Here is a 19,230-nt window from a genome sequence, read left to right as displayed (position 1 = left end):
GAGATTCAGAGGCATAGTGATCCCCCCCAAATCCACAGAGTTGGCAACTCCGGGTTGCAGGTCCTGTCAAGAGTCCGCAGCTGCCACTAGAAAGCATTGCCGCTTTCCCCTGTTTGAATTTGCCGCTCATTAATAGGTAATTAGCAGTGGAGTCGTCACATGGTAGGATCATATGACCGTGACGTCACAGAGGTTCTTTCTGAGGCAAGAAACTAGCCGCTACCCATCCGCAATGTGCGGTCACATGGTAGGATCACGTGATCGTGACGTCACGGAGGTCCTTTCCGAGGAAATAAATTAGCCTCTACCCAACCGGGAAACTTCTAGAGATAACCGAGGTGTAGAAGCAAACTATTCGCTGGAGCGACAGTCATGTCGGAGAGCATTGTGAGTCCTCAGGGGAGAGGGACGTTGAATGATAAGGTTAATTATAGAGCATGCTCTGCAACCTTCGGGCTGCGGCCCTAAAGCTTTTGTTAAACTTCCAAAAATTCCCCGGGATTGCTTGTATTGCAACAACAGCTTGGTTGATGGGCATTTGGGCGACACTATGGAAGGTGTCCTAGAGATTTAACGTTAAGGGCCCGTAGAGTAAGTACAGTTTATCAGCAATTCTATTGGATACGGGATACATAAATCCAAATATTATTCTCAGTAGATTCAATGAAACCCACGCTTCGTGTTAATGAATTGCATCTGACTGTTATGGCATTAGTGCTTAAAGTCCAATGAATTAGCTTTAATTGTGATGTCGAACCAGGTTCTTTCTTGGAATGACATTGGATGAGTTATTACAGAGGAAGCAACAGACCCAGAAACTGGTTTTAAATAAATATCTTGGCATAACATGATTTGGCAGAGGAGCTCAGTGAGTTTTAGTTGTAACACTAACATGAATTGTCTGCACTACGTGAAGACTAATTTGCAATTTGCTTTCCAGGACTGTATAACTTCATTTTACCCTGCCTTAATTGCCACACAGCTGTTCTCAGGATGCAGGTTGGTACCCCAAGCATGTGCCAGCCCAGTACCCCAAAATGACAAATAGGACTACAAAATGAGGGTGGAAAAAGATGACAAAAAGTTATAAGCAGGGCCAGACTGACAATCTGTGGGTTCTGGAAAATGCCAGAGGGTTGCTATAGAGCTTAGACAGTCACTATTTATTGGGCTAGCGTGGAGCCTCTGTGTACTTGAAATGCCAGGGCATATTTTGATTCTCATTCCAGGCCTGGTTATAAGAGTATGTAGAAAGGGTGTATGTCATTTTCTTTAAATGGTGTGCAGACATGTTCAGACAAGTCATTTGGTTGGAAATGCCTAGCATGGCATGTGTATGAGTAATTTGGCAAACATTGTACCATATGTATGTTGTCGTATTTGCCCACACATCTGGACTTGTCATGAACATGGTACCTGAAACTTAATTTTGATCTCATCTGTTGAATGTATGTATGAATATCTTTATTTATAAAGCTGTACATGGATGTGCAACACTGTATAACCTTACAATTTATGAAAGTATACACAGGAAGGGCAAGCATTATAATAAATAAAACAAACAAGCATAAGTATAGAGAGATTTAAGGCCATTTGGTAAGAGACTTGGTAGGAAGGAAGTCCCTGACCTGCAAAGCTTAAGATCCAAGCAGGTGAATAACATGCAGTGCACAAAGTTTTGGACATTGGCATTAAAAGAACAGGAAAGTCTACTAAATAGTGAATCTCATTTCACAGGTATACCTACAGTGGTGTCATACGTGCAGTTAAAGGACCAGTAACATAAACACCAAGACATCATAAACACCAAGACAGTTTTAACTTTTAAATCGCCAAGCTTTTATTGAGAAATTACTTACCGCTTCGATGCATGCGCTCCTCTTCAGAAACGGCAACAGGGAGTCAATCCATCGTGTGGCGCTCAATTTCTTCTCCCTGGCTATCTCCTATAGAAGGCATGGAGGAGAAATCGAGCGCCGCCCAGAGCATTGATCGGGGCATTAGGTTTTCTGCTAAAAACACAGAACAGAAATGGTAGTAAAAAGATGCAGGTTGAGAGTGTTGCTCCATTAAATAATGGTACCTGTATGGTTGCAACAGATACAGAAAAGGCAAATGTGTTAAATCTGTTCTTTTCTTCTGTGTATACAATAGAGGAGTCTGAGTTCCCAGGCTCACTTCATAGCTGCACTGATGGCTCAGCTCAATCTGATTAGTGGCTGACTCAGGATATGATTCATAACATTTTTATAAAAATTTATGTAAACAAGTCTCCAGGGCCTGATGGCATACACCCCCGGGTTCTAAGAGAGCTTGGTTCAGTTTTAGACCAGCCCCTATTTCTGATTTTCTCAGATTCACTTTCATCTGGTATGGTACCTATAGATTGGAAAAAGCGGATGTCATTCTAATATTTAAAAAGGGATTACGATCTCAGCCTGGCAATTATAGGCCAGTAAATTTGATTGCTTTTTATGATGAGGTAAGTGAGATGCTGGACAGTGGGGGGTAGTAGATGTGAAATATTTGGATTTTGCCAAAGTGTTTAATAGAGTGCACCACAAACGACTGCTTTCTAAACTAAGGTCTGTTAGGCTTAATGAAGTCGTTTGCACATGGATAGGAAACTGGCTACAGGATCGGGTACAGAGGGTGGTTGTTAATGGTACATTCTCTACTTGGAGTAAGGTTCTTAGTAGGGATGCACCGAATCCACTTTTTTGGATTCGGCCGAACCCCCGAATCCTTCACGAAAGATTCGGCCGAATACCGAACCGAATCCGAACCCTAATTTGCATATGCAAATTCGGCCTTTTTCAGCAGGATTCGGCCGAACCAAATCCGAATCCTAATTTGCATATGCAAATTAGGGGTGGGAAGGGGAAAACATTTTTTACTTCCTTGTTTTCTGACAAAAAGTCACGCAATTGCCCTCCCGCCCCTAATTTGCATATGCAAATTAGGATTCAGATTCGGTTCGGCCGAATCCTGCTGAAAAAGGCCGAATCCCGAACCGAATCCTGGATTCGGTGCATCCCTAGTTCTTAGTGGGGTCCCCCAGGGCTCGGTATTAGGTCCACTTTTATTTAACTTGTTCATTAATGTGTTGTAAGTAATGTATCAGTGTTTGCAGATGACACAAAACTATCCAGTTAATTCCATTCAGGATGTGGCATCCTTGCAACATGATATTGACAAACTGGCAATCTGGGCAGCTAAGTGGCAAATGAGATTCATTGTTGATAAATGTAAAGTAATGCACCTGGGATGTAAAAATATCTAAGCCATTTATACCCTTATTAAGACTGCAATTTTTACATTATGGAAAAGGACCTTGGAGTCCTTGTAGATGATAAACTTGAATGTAGCAAGCAATGCCAGTCAGCAGCATCAAGGGAAAATAAGGTCTTGAGCTGTATTAAAAGGGCATTGATTCCCAACAGGAATCGGTCATTGTTCCACTTTATAGAGCACTGGTAAGGCCCCATCTAGACTATGCCGTACAGTTTTGGTCTCCATCACTCAAACAGAACATTATTGTATTAGAGAGGATACAGAGAAGGGCAACTAAACTGGTAAACGGTATGGGAAATCTTAGCTATGAGGAAAGACTGGCCAAATTGGGGATGTTCACGCTGAAGAGGCGCTTAAGGGGTAATATGATTATTATTTATAAATATATAAGGGATCATGGGATCATATAATAATCTCTCTAATGCTTTATTTACCAGTAGGTCTTTCCAGCTGACACGTGGGCACCCTTTGTAATTAGAAGAAAGGAGATTACGGCTAAATATTCGCAAGGTTTTTTTTTTTACAGTGAGAGCTTTGACGATGTGGAATTCTCTCCCTGAATCTGTCATGCTCACTGATACATTAAATGGTTTTAAGAAGGGGTTGATGACTTTTTAGCAAGTGAGGGAATACAGGGTTATGGAAGATAGCTCATAGTACATATTGATCCAGGGACTAGTCCGATTTTTGGAGTCAGGAAGGAATTATTTCCCCCTCTGAGGCAAATTGGAGAGGCTGCAGATGGGGTTTTTTTCCTTCCTCTTAGGGATGCACCAAATCCAGGATTCGGTTCGGGATTCACCAGGATTTGGCCTTTTTCAGCAGGATTTGGATTTGGCCGGATCCTTCTGCCCGGCCAAACCGAATCCTAATACGCATATGCAAATTAGGGGCCGGAGGAAAATCGTGTGACTTTTTGTCACAAAACAAGGAAGTAATGTTTTCCTCTTACCACCCTTAATTTGCATATGCAAATTCGAATTTGGTTCGGTATTTGGCCGAATATTAAGTGAAGGATTCGGGGGGGGTTCGGCCAAATCCAAAATAGTGGATTCGGTGCATCCCTACTTCCTCTGGATCAGCTGGCAGCTAGGCAGGTTAAAAAAAAGTTAAAAGGCTGAACTTGATGGATGTGTCCTTTTTCAACCTAACTTAATATGTATCTTTCAATGATTCTTTGCACTTAATTTCCTGGGCTGGTGCTTTGTTGCACCATATTGTTCTGATTTCCGAGCATCCCATGCACTGCCCTGGACAAGCACAGCACAGTAATTCTTTGCCTATTTCTGCTGCACATGTGCTGTACTTTTAGTGTGGTACACAGCTTAAGTACAGCAGAGCTCAGAGAAATAGTACCCTGGGCTGGTGCAATCTTTGAAGAAGAGAAGTGCCAGACCTGGTTCAAAAGGAAACAACTAAAATCACTGAAATAAAACCCAGTGATTCTATCTTTTCTTCTTCTTTAAATTCTAACTGCAAAAAAAGAATTTGGATTATCATTTGTTCAGAATTGACCAGTGTTTGCTAAAAGCTTATTTGTGTATCATTTGAGCAACAAACATGTATTGAAAGACATAACTTATATCTGTAACTGGCCACACATGCAGTGGCTGCCAACCACACTACCTTAGAATATGTGTGATCTGGCCTTTGAACATAATGATCAGGTCTGCACAATAAATTTATCGATCTATATATCTTTTCCCTGACGAAGGTTCCAACATGGAATCGAAACGTTGGATTTAATAAACCTTGATTTAGTTTAACTTTTGTAGAACAACATAAGACTAACGTTTTCGGGCTCCATCAGAAGCCTTTAGTCTTATGTTGTTCTACAAATAAACCTACTTCACATTTTCAAGTCCTGTGAGTGCCGATCCTTTTGGAATGGATGGAAATGATTCACTGATCGTGCACCCAGGCATATGAACACTTAAAGAAATGAAAACGGATGGCACACACAATAGCGTTCGTCCTAAAAGGTGGGAATTTATTTGAGATCTCCACAACGTTTCGGAGGCACAGCCTCCTTTTTCAAGTGCTCTCATCAGTGTAACTTGGTACACAAGTATATATAAGTGCATCGGAGGCATACTCCTCCCTTTCAATTAGTGACATCATTACAATAATTTATATAACAAAAACACAATGAACCCTCTAAAATTCTGCTAAAAACAAACATTGTTATACTACCCGTGTAGAGCAGAAAAGTGATTAAACATTTGTAAAATAGTAGTATCTGTGTCCGTGAATCTCAAATGTATTACGTGATATTTTTCTTTTAAACTGTAAAAATATAAGCATAAAAAATACATTACTTCAATGTATAAACACAGAGACGCTCTAATACACTCTTCTTCCAACTTACCTAAAAACTACCACTGTTTTAATAAAAGCAAGTGTAATTTAAGTACTCATTTAATCCCATAGGGGCCATGGTGTTCAGTCTATTAATCCACATTATTTCTTTCTGCAGCAATATCCGATTAAAATCCCCTCCTCTAGGGGGTGCCTTGACGACCTGCAGTACCAGCCATCTTAATTGATTACTATTGTGGCCTTGTAATCGAAAATGTTTACTAACTGGGGTGACGTATTTGTTTTTCCAGATCACAATTAGTGATTGCCCTCTTATGTTCCCCAATTCTTGTCCTCACCTCTCGTTTAGTTTTGCCCACATAGGCCTTTCCACAGGGGCATTTCAACATCTAAATAACCCCTTTGGTGGTGCAGGTAACAAAATGTTGCAATTTGATATTTTATCCTTTAGATGGATGGATGACATTCTCACCTTTAATGATACCATTACAACATCCACATGATAAACATGGAAACGTCCCTATACTGGGCTTTCCAAAGAAAACTGGCTGTCTTGCTTTAGGCTGTAACAAATCCGCTTGCATGAGCGTGTCACCAATACTCCTAGCTCGCCTATACGACAGGGGTGGGTGGGAGCTACAACATGGAGCTGGTCTCTGAATATATTGATAATGGGTTGAGTGCAGAGGACCTCTTGTATTTGTCTATGTGTATTTTGTGGTCACAGCCTCATTGCACCCCCGCCTAATGGTTTTTAAAAATTGTGAGCACAACTTTCCCTTGTTTGTTATAGTTATACAGGAGCAGTGACCAGCTCCATGTTGTAGCTCCCACCCTTCCCAACTATAGTCAGGTGATCCCACTGGTGTCTAATAAAAGGGCAGCCAAGTTTGGGAGTTTTACTTTGAAAGCAGCTAGTAAGTTGCAGGTAAAACCTAGTCCCTTTTGTAAAATGTATAATGAAGCAGTAGAATTCTTAATGAATCAGATGAAAATTAAGTTTAGGACTGGCCAGATATGGGATGACTTTGACGTAGTTGGCCAGCTTAAATATATTGCAATATATGGACAAACAATCCCTGTTTTGCATTTTTTAGTAGCAGTATGCACAAAATGTCTCTGTCTTAAATATATTGATAATGGGTTGAGTGCAGAGGACTCTTGTATTTGTCTATATGTATTTTGTACTTTCCCATGTTTGTTTTATATATATATTATGTATATAATGTATCACACCGGGTGATGGCACACCAAGGAATGTAAAGGCAAACAGCAACAAAAGTTAAATTAGACCAGGTATATTTGTTCCAATGTTTCGGCTCCATCTTGGAGCCTTCGTCAGGGAAAAGAAAAGTAACAGTGCATGAGTGGGACGCTTAAGTGGGCTGTAGTTGGCGCCAAAATGTGGTTGCTAGGGATCCCTAGCAACCAATGTAAACAATAGAGAGCGTTGTCCCGTTTACTAAAGGGGAATATTAAAAGAAATGAGTTACCGCTTTAAGGGAGAGATGCCTTGTGCCGTTCGGGAGATACAGGGCTCATGAATGGTATAACACTCTCCGTGTCTCGCTTACGGCAGCTATTTGCGCGACCCTTGGTGTGCCGTCACCTGGTGTGATACATTTTGTCTATATTTGGACTGGCACCCAGGCATTGACTCTCTTATGGTTGTGCGCTCCAGTATCGCTTCCTACATTTTTATTTCAACGTTTCGGCTTTCAACTTCCTGAGGATGGCTTAAGTTGTAAGCCAAAAACGTTGATATAAATTATAACTTTTTTTCACTATGGATAGTCCTGTGAGTGTGGTTTTTTCATGAGTGCCGATACCTATATTTTACATACCGGCACCAGTGTTTCATAGACTCGGTGTATACCGTTTATTATTACACCCTTTTACTTCATACGACAAAAGGTCACCACAGTAGCCACAAGCAGAAATATTACCATCAGCCACAGACTCAGCTGCACTTCAAAATATCTCATTTATTTTATTAAATGCCCCTGTGGAATGTACTGGGTGGGGAAGACTATTATCACTACTATCTTTCATGAACGGATGGCCAATCACCGCTCGGATCTGCTTTGGACACGGGCAAAGCAGATGCACCCGTGGCTGCACACTTTCTCACTCATAGACATTCATTGGCCAATCTCAGATGTATGCTAATTGATCAATTACCCCCGCCAATCAGGGGTGGCAATTGTGGTAAAACTACTGCTCCAATTGGAACTACGGTGGATTTACAAACTGAATACCTTGAGCCCATATAGACTAAATGAGTTGGTCTCTTATGCACAGTTCATACATAAATGATTTTTGATGCAAATACTAACTATGCTCTATTCTTTACTGCATACAATTTCTTCGCTGATGACTTAACCTACTCTCTTGTTACAGCTAACTGTGAGGGTTGTGGGGGTATCACCTTCGTGTCTATACGAAAGTTTAAATTATATTTCCAATATAATTGCTTACTATGAATTTTTGTGCTAGGTGTTTTGTATTTAACATGTTCCAATTTTCCTGCTATGGAGGCTCCTAGCTATGGCCTTTATAAGTTTTCCTAAGCATATTGCTTCATTTCCTAAGTTCTCTACAAGCCCAACATTAGATCCACAGTGTGAGCTTCCTTATCGTTTCCCCTAGGTTTCCCACCTCTTTCTGCTTCTTTCCATTTTCTTTTTCTACCCCTCTTCCGTTACTTGCTTTTTCCCCCCTTCTTATTTTTTCCTATTAATGTTTTGCCAATTGATCTGTACGTGATTAGTTTTTTACAAACTGATTAACAGAGTTGCTGCCGAAAGGGTTAAGCCGATACCAGCACAGGCTAATTTGATTTTTGGTTTTCAATCTTCTCACCATGAAGAGAGAGAGTGTTTTTTTTTTTATCGTTATTTTTATTTTCTATTTTTCATTCTTGATTTTTTTTTTAATTAGATTTTTAATTTACACAGTTGTTCCTGTCCATACATTTACTGATTATTATGTGATTATTACTGCACACAGCACTTGTGTTCTTTCACTTTTTAATACTTTATGTATGTATTATATGCACTTAAGTATACCACCTGGTATACACGCCACTTCTCTGTTGTTTAATTGGTTTCCCGCCACAGTGTGTTTTTAAACCAATGTTTGTAATTCCGGTTCATTTTGAGAAAGGCTGGTGTACCAGCCCAAATGTCAGTTGTGCCTAATAAAATAGATTTCCTCTTCATAAGACCTGCGAGTGCGGCTTCATCTTTGGAAATTTATATATGTGTGTGTATGTATGTGTGTGTATATGTATATGTATATATATATATATATATATATATATATATATATATATATATATATATATATATATATATATATATATATATATATATATATATATATATATATATATATATATATATATATATATATATATTTTTTGTAATGTTTATGGTTTACCTTTTTTTGCTCAGCTGTTGAATTACATTGAAACAGGTCCCAAAGTGTCCATTATGCATAACGTAGCATAGGAAGCAGTATAGTCCTGTATTAAAAGAAAAGAATATGCGACTGGGGAATGGTGGTTTACTGCTCTCAATCTCAGTTGAACACCCCCGCTCCAGGTGCTAACCTTATATCCAATATGTCGAAGTACTGAGAGAAAGCAAACAGAGCAGAGCTTGCTGCTAAATTCCTTTTATTGGACACAACATGTTTCGGGCGGGTGCCCTTTATCAAGTGTACAAATGGTCAGTGTTAACAAACATTTAAAGAGTGAAACAGGAAGTGAGGTCACGTGACAAGATAAGCATTAGGGGTAATTAGAGAGTCCTTGTATGCAAAATGTCCTTAATTGATTCAGTCCACCGTGTAACATTTTCTGGAAACAACTCAAAAAAGTCTCTTCAAATAAATGTTAAATAATAGAAAAAATTGAAAAAAGGAAAAATACTCAAGGAACTGCCCATTTCTGGGCCTACCACAAACATATCCTGATAAATTGCTCAATAATTATGGAAGGAAAAAGATATGCCCATAACTCTTACCAATAGCCGTACATATAATGTAAATCTCAAGGGCTCAGAAATCAGTTATCTGAAAAAGAAGCAAATAAAGCATCAATAACAAGAAAAAGTAACGAGAACCATGTTTAACTGTACAAGTAAGCGCAACATTGTAACAGTGTCAAAGGAAGCATTTCACACTCCAGCTGTCATTCATGCCTTTAGGGTACATTGTAGCTAACTTCTTGATCCAATATGCTTCCCTCTGTAATATTCTCTTTTTGGGGTTCCCTCCTCGCTGTGGGGAGTTGATCACCTCTAAAATAGCCCATCTTAATTGTGACTGATTATGATTAGCTTCCTTAAAGTGCCTAGACACTGTAGTGTCCGTGGCTGTCCCTTTCTTGTAATTACGTATGTTACCTTTGTGCTCTTTAATTTGAGTCTTTACAGGTCTTGTAGTCTGGCCAATATAGGCCAGTCCACACGGGCATTTTAGAAGGTAAATCACGTTATTTGTATCGCAAGTGGCATAGTGTTTTGTTTTCACTGGTGTGCCGTTAGCAGGATGTCTCAGTGTGTCCCCTTTGATGATGGAGGAGCAACAATTGCAATTTAAGCAGGCAAATGTGCCCATCTTGGGTTGGCCTAGGAACCTTGTAGCTCCTTTCAATTGGGGGGGATTGATCTCAGAGGGGCATAACAGATCTCGGAGGCTTTTCCCTTTCTTATAGCTAAATATTGGGGGTTTTGCTAAGGGGCCTCTGAGTGTTTTTTCTTGTTGTAGCAGTGGCCAAAATTTGTGAACAATCCGTTCAATCTGTTTACTCTGTGCATTATACTGGCTTACAAATGGGAAAATGTCCTTTTTCTCTTTGGGTTTGTATTTGAGTAACTCATGCCTCGGAATTGTACCCACCTCTTTAACATAGTGTTCAATATTCCTAGGTTTGTACCCTCTTTTAAGGAATCTATGTTTGAGAGTGTCAGCCGCCTTTATGTAGTGATTGTCATCGGACGTAATCCTACGTGCCCGTATGAACTGACCCTTTGGAATTGCTCTTATTATTTTAGGGGCATGAAAACTGGATGCGAGTAAAATATTGTTTTTCTCGGTACTCTTACAATAAAGGCTGGTGCTGATGTTGTCATTGTCAATTGTTATTGTGACATCTAAGAAATTAATACAATGGCCCCCCGTTTCTGTGGTAAATTTAATAGTGGGATGGGCTTTGTTGGCATGAGTTATCATTTCAGTAAAGGCTGCGTCTGGGCCATCCCAAAGGACGAGAATATCTTCCACAAATCTGTAAAAGCCAGTTATAAACTGTATATATATGGTGCAATCAAGAACAACTGTTTTTCGATTCTATGGACAAAAATATTGGCAAACGAAGGAGCGACGGCCGCACGCATCGATGTCCCTTGTTTTTGCCAGTAAAATTCGCCAGAGAATCTGAAATAATTCTTTTTAAGCACAATTGACAGACAATCAATAATGAAATACAGCAGTTGGTGAGTGATGTAACCCCTTTCTAAATTTGTGGATACTTTTCTACAACCTTTGGTTACAAATATACCCACTTGCCTTATCGATACCACTGATCTACTCTGTAAATTGAGGGATCTTGGGAAAATCAGTACCAATGTAAAATTGTACAGTATCGATATACAGAGCCTCTACACCTCTATCCCGCAGGAAGAAGGTATAGGATATGTAGAGGAAGCTTTACTTGAAATTAACATCACTCACCAACTGCTGTATTTCATTATTGATTGTCTGTCAATTGTGCTTAAAAAGAATTATTTCAGATTCTCTGGCGAATTTTACTGGCAAAAACAAGGGACATCGATGGGTGCGGCCGTCGCTCCTTCGTTTGCCAATATTTTTGTCCATAGAATCGAAAAACAGTTGTTCTTGATTGCACCATATATACAGTTTATAACTGGCTTTTACAGATTTGTGGACGATATTCTCGTCCTTTGGGATGGCCCAGACGCAGCCTTTACTGAAATGATAACTCATGCCAACAAAGCCCATCCCACTATTAAATTTACCACAGAAACGGGGGGCCATTGTATTAATTTCTTAGATGTCACAATAACAATTGACAATGGCAACATCAGCACCAGCCTTTATCGTAAGAGTACCGAGAAAAACAATATTTTACTCGCATCCAGTTTTCATGCCCCTAAAATAACAATTCCAAAGGGTCAGTTCATACGGGCACGTAGGATTACGTCCGATGACGATCACTACATAAAGGCGGCTGACACTCTCAAACATAGATTCCTTAAAAGAGGGTACAAACCTAGGAATATTGAACACTATGTTAAAGAGGTGGGTACAATTCCGAGGCATGAGTTACTCAAATACAAACCCAAAGAGAAAAAGGACATTTTCCCATTTGTAAGCCAGTATAATGCACAGAGTAAACAGATTGAACGGATTGTTCACAAATTTTGGCCACTGCTACAACAAGAAAAAACACTCAGAGGCCCCTTAGCAAAACCCCCAATATTTAGCTATAAGAAAGGGAAAAGCCTGCTTAAATTGCAATTGTTGCTCCTCCATCATCAAAGGGGACACTCTGAGACATCCTGCTAACGGCACACCAGTGAAAACAAAACACTATGCCACTTGCGATACAAATAACGTGATTTACCTTCTAAAATGCCCGTGTGGACTGGCCTATATTGGCCAGACTACAAGACCTGTGAAGACTCGAATTAAAGAGCACAAAGGTAACATACGTAATTACAAGAAAGGGACAGCCACGGACACTACAGTGTCTAGGCACTTTAAGGAAGCTAATCATAATCAGTCACAATTAAGATGGGCTATTTTAGAGGTGATCAACTCCCCACAGCGAGGGGGGAACCCCAAAAAGAGAATATTACAGAGGGAAGCATATTGGATCAAGAAGTTAGATACAATGTACCCTAAAGGCATGAATGACAGCTGGAGTGTGAAATGCTTCCTTTGACACTGTTACAATGTTGCGCTTACTTGTACAGTTAAACATGGTTCTCGTTACTTGTTCTTGTTATTGATGCTTTATTTGCTTCTTTTTCAGATAACTGATTTCTGAGCCCTTGAGATTTACATTATATGTACGGCTATTGGTAAGAGTTATGGGCATATCTTTTTCCTTCCATAATTATTGAGCAATTTATCAGGATATGTTTGTGGTAGGCCCAGAAATGGGCAGTTCCTTGAGTATTTTTCATTTTTTCAATTTTTTCTATTATTTAACATTTATTTGAAGAGACTTTTTTGAGTTGTTTCCAGAAAATGTTACACGGTGGACTGAATCAATTAAGGACATTTTGCATACAAGGACTCTCTAATTACCCCTAATGCTTATCTTGTCACGTGACCTCACTTCCTGTTTCACTCTTTAAATGTTTAACACTGACCATTTGTACACTTGATAAAGGGCACCCGCCCGAAACATGTTGTGTCCAATAAAAGGAATTTAGCAGCAAGCTCTGCTCTGTTTGCTTTCTCTCAGTACTTCGACATATTGGATAGTCCTGTATAAAAGAAGCAGTGCACCATTAGGCAACTGTATCCTGTGGTAAGTGGAATGAAATTGGAAATTGCTTTACTGAACTAAATGCATCAACCCCCTTAAAATATATGTGACATGTGACTCATAATACCAATTAATTACATAATTTTATGTTAATATTATAATGTTTTTTTTAATTTTTTTTCACTATTGAAAATACAACTAATGCTGTAACAAGGATAGGGCCATGCATAAATAGGTTGAAAAAAGACACATCCATTAAGTTCAACGTTTTAAGTTTATATAAAACCTGCCTAACTGCTAGTTTATCCAGAGGAAGGCAAAACCCCTATTTGAATCCTCTCCAATTTGCCTCAGAGGGGGAAAAAATCCTTCCTGTCTCCAAGATGGCAGTCGGACCAATCCCTGGATCAACTTGTACTATCGGCTATCTTCCGTAACCCTGTATTCCCTCACTTGCTGAAAAGCCATCCAACCCCTTCTTAAAGCCATCTAATGTATCAGCGATCGTGACTGATTCAGGGAGAGAATTCCATATTGTCACAGCTCTCACTGTAAAGAAAAAAAAACCCTTGTGAATATTTAGCCGTAACCTCCTTTCTTCTGATTAGAATGGGTGCCCACGTGTCAGCTGGAAGAACCTACTGGTAAATAAAACCTTTGAGAGATTATTATATGATCCCTTTATATATTTATACATAGCTAGCATATAACCCCCTCAAGCATCTCTTCTCCATCGTAAACAACCCCAATTTGGCTGGCTTTTCCTCATACATAAGATGTTCCATAACTTTTCTAGGCTTAGTTGCCCTTCTCCGGACCCACTCAATAATATCCTGTTGGAGCAATGAAGACCAATACTGTGTGGCATATACTAGATGGGACCTTGCCAGCACTCTGTACAGTGGAAGAATATCCCCCTCGTTCAGCGAGCCAAGCCCCTTTTAATACAGCTCAAGGCCTTGTTTGCCCTTGCAGCGGCTTACTGGCGTTGCTTGCTAAAGCCAAGTTTATTATCTACAAGGACTCCAAGGTCTTTTTCCATTATAGATTTGCATAGTGCAGTCCCATTGAGGTTTTAAGTGGCTTGTATATTTTCACATCCCATAGTTATAGTTAAATTGGGTCTATCAAGTTCAACCCCTCCACATGAATCCCAGCGTCCATACGTACACACACTCACACTGACCTCTCCACACCCTCACATAAATTGTTTACACCCATATCAATAATAACTATAGATTTTAGTATCACAATAACTATAGATTTTAGTATCACAATAGCCTTAGATATTATGCTTGTCCAAAAAATCATCCAAGCCACTCTTAAAAGCATTAACAGAATCAGCCATCACAGCATCACCCGGCAGTGCATTCCACAACCTCACTGTGTAGAACCACAGTCGTTGCTTCAAATGAAAGTTATTTTCCTCTAGTCTGAAGGTGTGGACTCTTGTGGTGATTCACTTTATGGGTAAAAAGGGCCCTGCTATTTATCTAGAATGTCCTTTAATTTACTTGTAAAGTGTAATCATGTCCCCTCGCAAACTGTTTTTTCCAGAGAAAACAACCCCAACCGTGACAGTCCACCATAATAATTTAAGTCTTTCATCCTCTAACCAGTTTAGCTGCACGTCTCTACACTCTCTCCCAGTCATATATATCCCTCTGGAGTCCAAAATTGCACTGTATACTCCAGATGAGGCCTTACCAGGAACCTTAAAGAGGCAAAATTATGTTTTCATTTTGCATAACCTTGCATCCTGCATAGACCCAATAGTTCTGCACAATTTTGTATAATCAGCAAAAATAGAAACAGTATTTTTAATTACCTCTTCCAGGTCATTAATAAACAAGTTTGAAAAGCAAGGGACTTAGTACATAGCCCTGCAGTACTCCACTAACAACAATGGTTCAATTAAAACTACCACTCTTTGAAATCTATCTTTTAGTCAGTTCTCTATCCAGGCCAACATACCTTAATTTAACCAGTAACCTTCTGTGTGGCACTGTATCAAATGCTGTAGCAAAGTCTAAGTAGAGCAAATTGATTGTCGAGGTCCCTGCTCACTTTCTCATAAAAAGGAATTGTTAGTCTGGCAAGATCTATTACACATAAAACCATGCCGGCACAAACTCCTAGTTTTAGGATCTGCCATGAAGTCCAGTACCATATCCTTCAATAACCCTACCAAAAGCTTTCCTACCACTAATGTCAGACTAACTGGACTATAGTTTTGAGGCTGAGAATGGGATCCCTTTTTTGATAACGGCACCACATTAGCAATTCACCATTCTCTCTGCACCATGCCAGACCTCAATGATCCATCCGGTCCCAGACCTTTGTTTATTTTAACATGTTCTAGTCTCTTTTAAATTTTCTCATGTGTGAACCATGCATCATTAGATGTATTACTACAACTGGGATTATTAAGATGGAAACTTTCATTAACTGGTTCCTCTTTTGTGTAGACAGATGAAAAATAACAGTCCAGAATCTCTGCTTTTTACTGTTCTCATCAAACAACTGATCCTTCTCTGATATTAAGGGTCACACCCCTTCCTGCTTCATGTTTTTACTATTTACATATTAAAAAAAAATGTTGGATTCTTTTTACTGTTTGCTGCAACCTTTTCCATATCGATTTTAACTTGTCTTTGCATCACTTATTAGCCTCCTTGTACCTGATAAACGTTTCGGCTGTCCCAGCTAACTTTAAAGCCTTAAAAGCACATCTTTTCTTACCAACCTCACCACCAACACTTTTTGTTTTGCAGTAATGTTCCTTGCTTGCAAGTTGAATATACTGACATGTATATTTATTAAGCAGCATTTTAAAAATGTCCCACATTTGTTCCTTGTTTAACCCTGTGCATTTCCAATTTAATGTTACAGAGATGCCATTATACCTTCAAAGTTTGCACATCTTAAATTTAGTGTTTTAGATTTGCCTTTGCAACATAATCTCAAAGGAGACCATGTAATGATCACTATTCCCCAAATGCTCACCCACGCAAATTCTAGAAATACGTTTGGTATTATTAGTTATTACAAGATCCAAAAGAGAATTATTCCTAGTAGGTTCTCGAACGAGTTGGAATAAAAAGTTGTCATTCAGCATATTTACAAACCTACTAGCTTTTCCTGTCATGACAACCCCATTACCCTAGTCAATGTCTGGATAATTGAAGTCACCCATAATGAATTGACCTAGTTGCGAAGCCTCTTCTATTTGTAAAAGTAGCTGGGCTTCATTCTCGTAACTTATACAAGGTGGTTTGAAGCATACACCAATGATAATTTTCTTTGTAACCTTTTACCCAGTTGAAATCTCTACCCAGAGCGACTCCACTGCTTCACCAGTGCCATCAATGGTTTTTTTTTTTTTATTTAAAGGGCAACTAAAGTCTAAAATAGAATAATGTTAGAAATGCTGTATCTTGTATACTAAATATAAATATGAACTTACTGCACCAGAAGCCTAATCAAACAAATGATTTATGCTTTTAAAGTTGGCGCAGGGGGCTGTCATCTTGTAACTTTGTTAAACATTTTTGCAATAACAAGACCGCTCGTTTGTCGACCTTGCCAAACGAGCTGATCTTATAGTGTATGGCCACCTCCTGGATGGAATTAATTGGACTGAATAGTTTTGTGTCTTCTGCAAACACTGATGCATTACTTACAGTACCCTCCCATAAATCATTAATGAACAAGTTAAATAAAGGTGGACCCAATACAGAGCCCTTAAGGACCCCATTAAGAACCTTACTCCAAGAAGAGAATGTACCACTAACAACCAACTTTTGTTCACGATCCTGTAGCCAGTTTCCTATCTGTGCAAACATCCTCATTAAGCCCAATAGCCCTTAGTTTAGAAAACAGTAGTTTGTGGGGCACTGTATCAAATAATTTGGCAAAATCCAAATAGATCACATCTACTGCTTTTCCACTGTCCAGCATCTTGCTTACCTCATCATAAAAAACACCAGGACAACATTTTGAGTGTGATCCCTTAACAAGCATTCAAAAAATGTGTCCACCACAGATGTCAAACTTGCTGGCTAACAATTGCTGAGATTGTAATCCCTTTTTAAATATAGGAGTTATATCATCTTTCCTCCAATCCAGAGGTACCAAACCAGTTGAAAGTGAGTCAGAGAAAATCAGAAATAGAGGCCAGTCTAAAACTGAATTAACCTTTCTTTGTACCCAAGAGGTGTATTCCATCTGGCCCTATCACCTGGTTCTCATTCATTTTTAGTAAAGCTTTATGTACTATATCCTGAGCCAGGTGAAGGTGAACCAAGAGTGCAGCTGTGAAGTGGGTCTGGGAACTCTTACTCCTCTATTGTATACACTGAAGAAAATAACTAATTTAGCACAATTATACTAGTACCATTATTTAAAGGAGCCTCTCAACCCGTATCTTTTTACTATTAATATACTGTAAAAACTTTTTGGGGTTAGTCTTAGCCTCTGCTGCAATGCACTCCTCATTTTCTATCCTTGTCTTCCAGATTGCTGTTTTATAAAATTTATTATAGTGTTTATATTCATTAAATGTAGCTGCTGTCCCCAGAGACTTGTAGTTTTTAACGTCTATTAATGTCTTTACTTCTGTATGAACATGAAGCAACATCAGGTGGTCCTTAGTGCTTCTACATTTAATACTTAATGAAATAAATTGGGAACAGTAATGATTTAATATTTTAAATGGCAACCATTGTTCTGTGTTTTTGCAGAAACCATAATACCCCAATCTATGCCCTGAAGGGCAGCTTTAAGCAGCTAAAATTTGTTTTTCTGTAACTTAGGTGTTCTGTTGCCCCAATGTATATTTGTTTATTGCACCAAAAATTAAATGCGATTTCATTATGATACATACCATGGTTTCAAACACATACACATTTGCTATACGTTCTGGGTCATTAGAGATTAGTATAGCATGGTTTCTGGTTGGTCCCTCAACAACCTGTGCCATAAAAGTGTCAATCAACGAGTTTATAAACCTGTTCCCATTACCGTATATACTCGTGTATAAGCCGACCCGAGTATAAGCCGAGGTACCTAATTTTACCTAGAAAAACTGGGTAAACTTATTAACTCGAGTATAAGCCTAGGCTGAGAAATGATGGACTGGGAGACCTGGCACTCTATTACTAAATACCCCCAGAGCTCACAAAAAGATGGCACAGCAGCAAGTACACGTATAATACCCCCAGATATCATAGCAGAATGGTACAGATTTAATGCCTGCACTGCTCTCTGGCTTTAACTAGAAAGTGGACCAGTAGCCAGCACAATAAACCAGGGACAACTTAACAGAGGCACTGACTGACCGTATGGGTGGGAAAGTGGTGAGAAGGCTACAAACTGCAGTGCTAATGTGATAGTAGCAGCTCCTTCCTTGCTTCCGTTTCTCTTGAGCTGAAAACCATTACACATATCCAGTGGCTTCAATGTTATTGATCACTTAATCCAGATGTGAGAATCAGCTGGATTGGGCTGCATTGTGTCAGTAGTCATAAGCAGCAGTGCAGAATACAGACAAACATTACAAAGCTCGCTGTTGCTGCACGACTGGGCCGCTATGCTGTGTTGATTTAATTACAAGATTAGGGATGGTAATAGGTATTAGAATGTTTGTGCAACCAAACTAAACTTGCACGTGCAAACTTTAACTCCCAGCATCATCTAACAACCACAACCTGACCACACATGCTGAAAGCAGCCAGAGAGCTGCAAGCTGCGCTACAAAAACGCACCCAAGCAACACAAACAAGGATTTATTACCTGCAGCCCTCACTGAGCCAAGCCAGAGCCCCCGGGGTCGCACAGCCACAACTACAGACGTCACCACCAGCAGCCTCTGCCACTCTCCATGCACACTATTAAAACAGCAAGGCCACGCCCACTCTCCAATCTCCACTATGCACTTGCAGTGAGGCAGGGATGATCCGATCATCATGTGGCAGAATATCTCCACTCCTCGGCAGGGCTAACCGGCTGGGCTGAAACTGAGACGCAAGATGGAGAGTGACAGACGCGCACACTCCCCTCCCACCGGAAGAAGTAAGAGAATCAATCTGCAG

At 39.6% G+C, this 19,230-nt stretch overlaps 1 protein-coding gene across 2 annotated transcripts in view; it reads left to right on the top strand.

Annotated features, from left to right (window-relative positions):
* The first annotated feature begins 225 nt into the window (after positions 1-225).
* The window catches only part of nploc4.L (NPL4 homolog, ubiquitin recognition factor L homeolog), a 91,413-nt gene continuing 72,408 nt past the window's right edge, over positions 226-19,230 (top strand). Inside the window, exons 1-2 of one of the 2 annotated variants that reach the window (XM_018234516.2) lie at positions 226-387; positions 941-999. In XM_018234516.2, the coding sequence (XP_018090005.1) occupies positions 994-999 (6 nt within the window). In that variant the 5' untranslated portion in view covers positions 226-387; positions 941-993. 2 annotated transcript variants of the gene reach the window in all.

This window comes from Xenopus laevis, chromosome 9_10L (genome assembly GCF_017654675.1).
Source record: "Xenopus laevis strain J_2021 chromosome 9_10L, Xenopus_laevis_v10.1, whole genome shotgun sequence".
In the NCBI taxonomy this organism is placed as follows: Eukaryota; Metazoa; Chordata; class Amphibia; order Anura; family Pipidae; genus Xenopus; species Xenopus laevis.
This window is presented reverse-complemented; position numbering and strand designations above follow the sequence as displayed.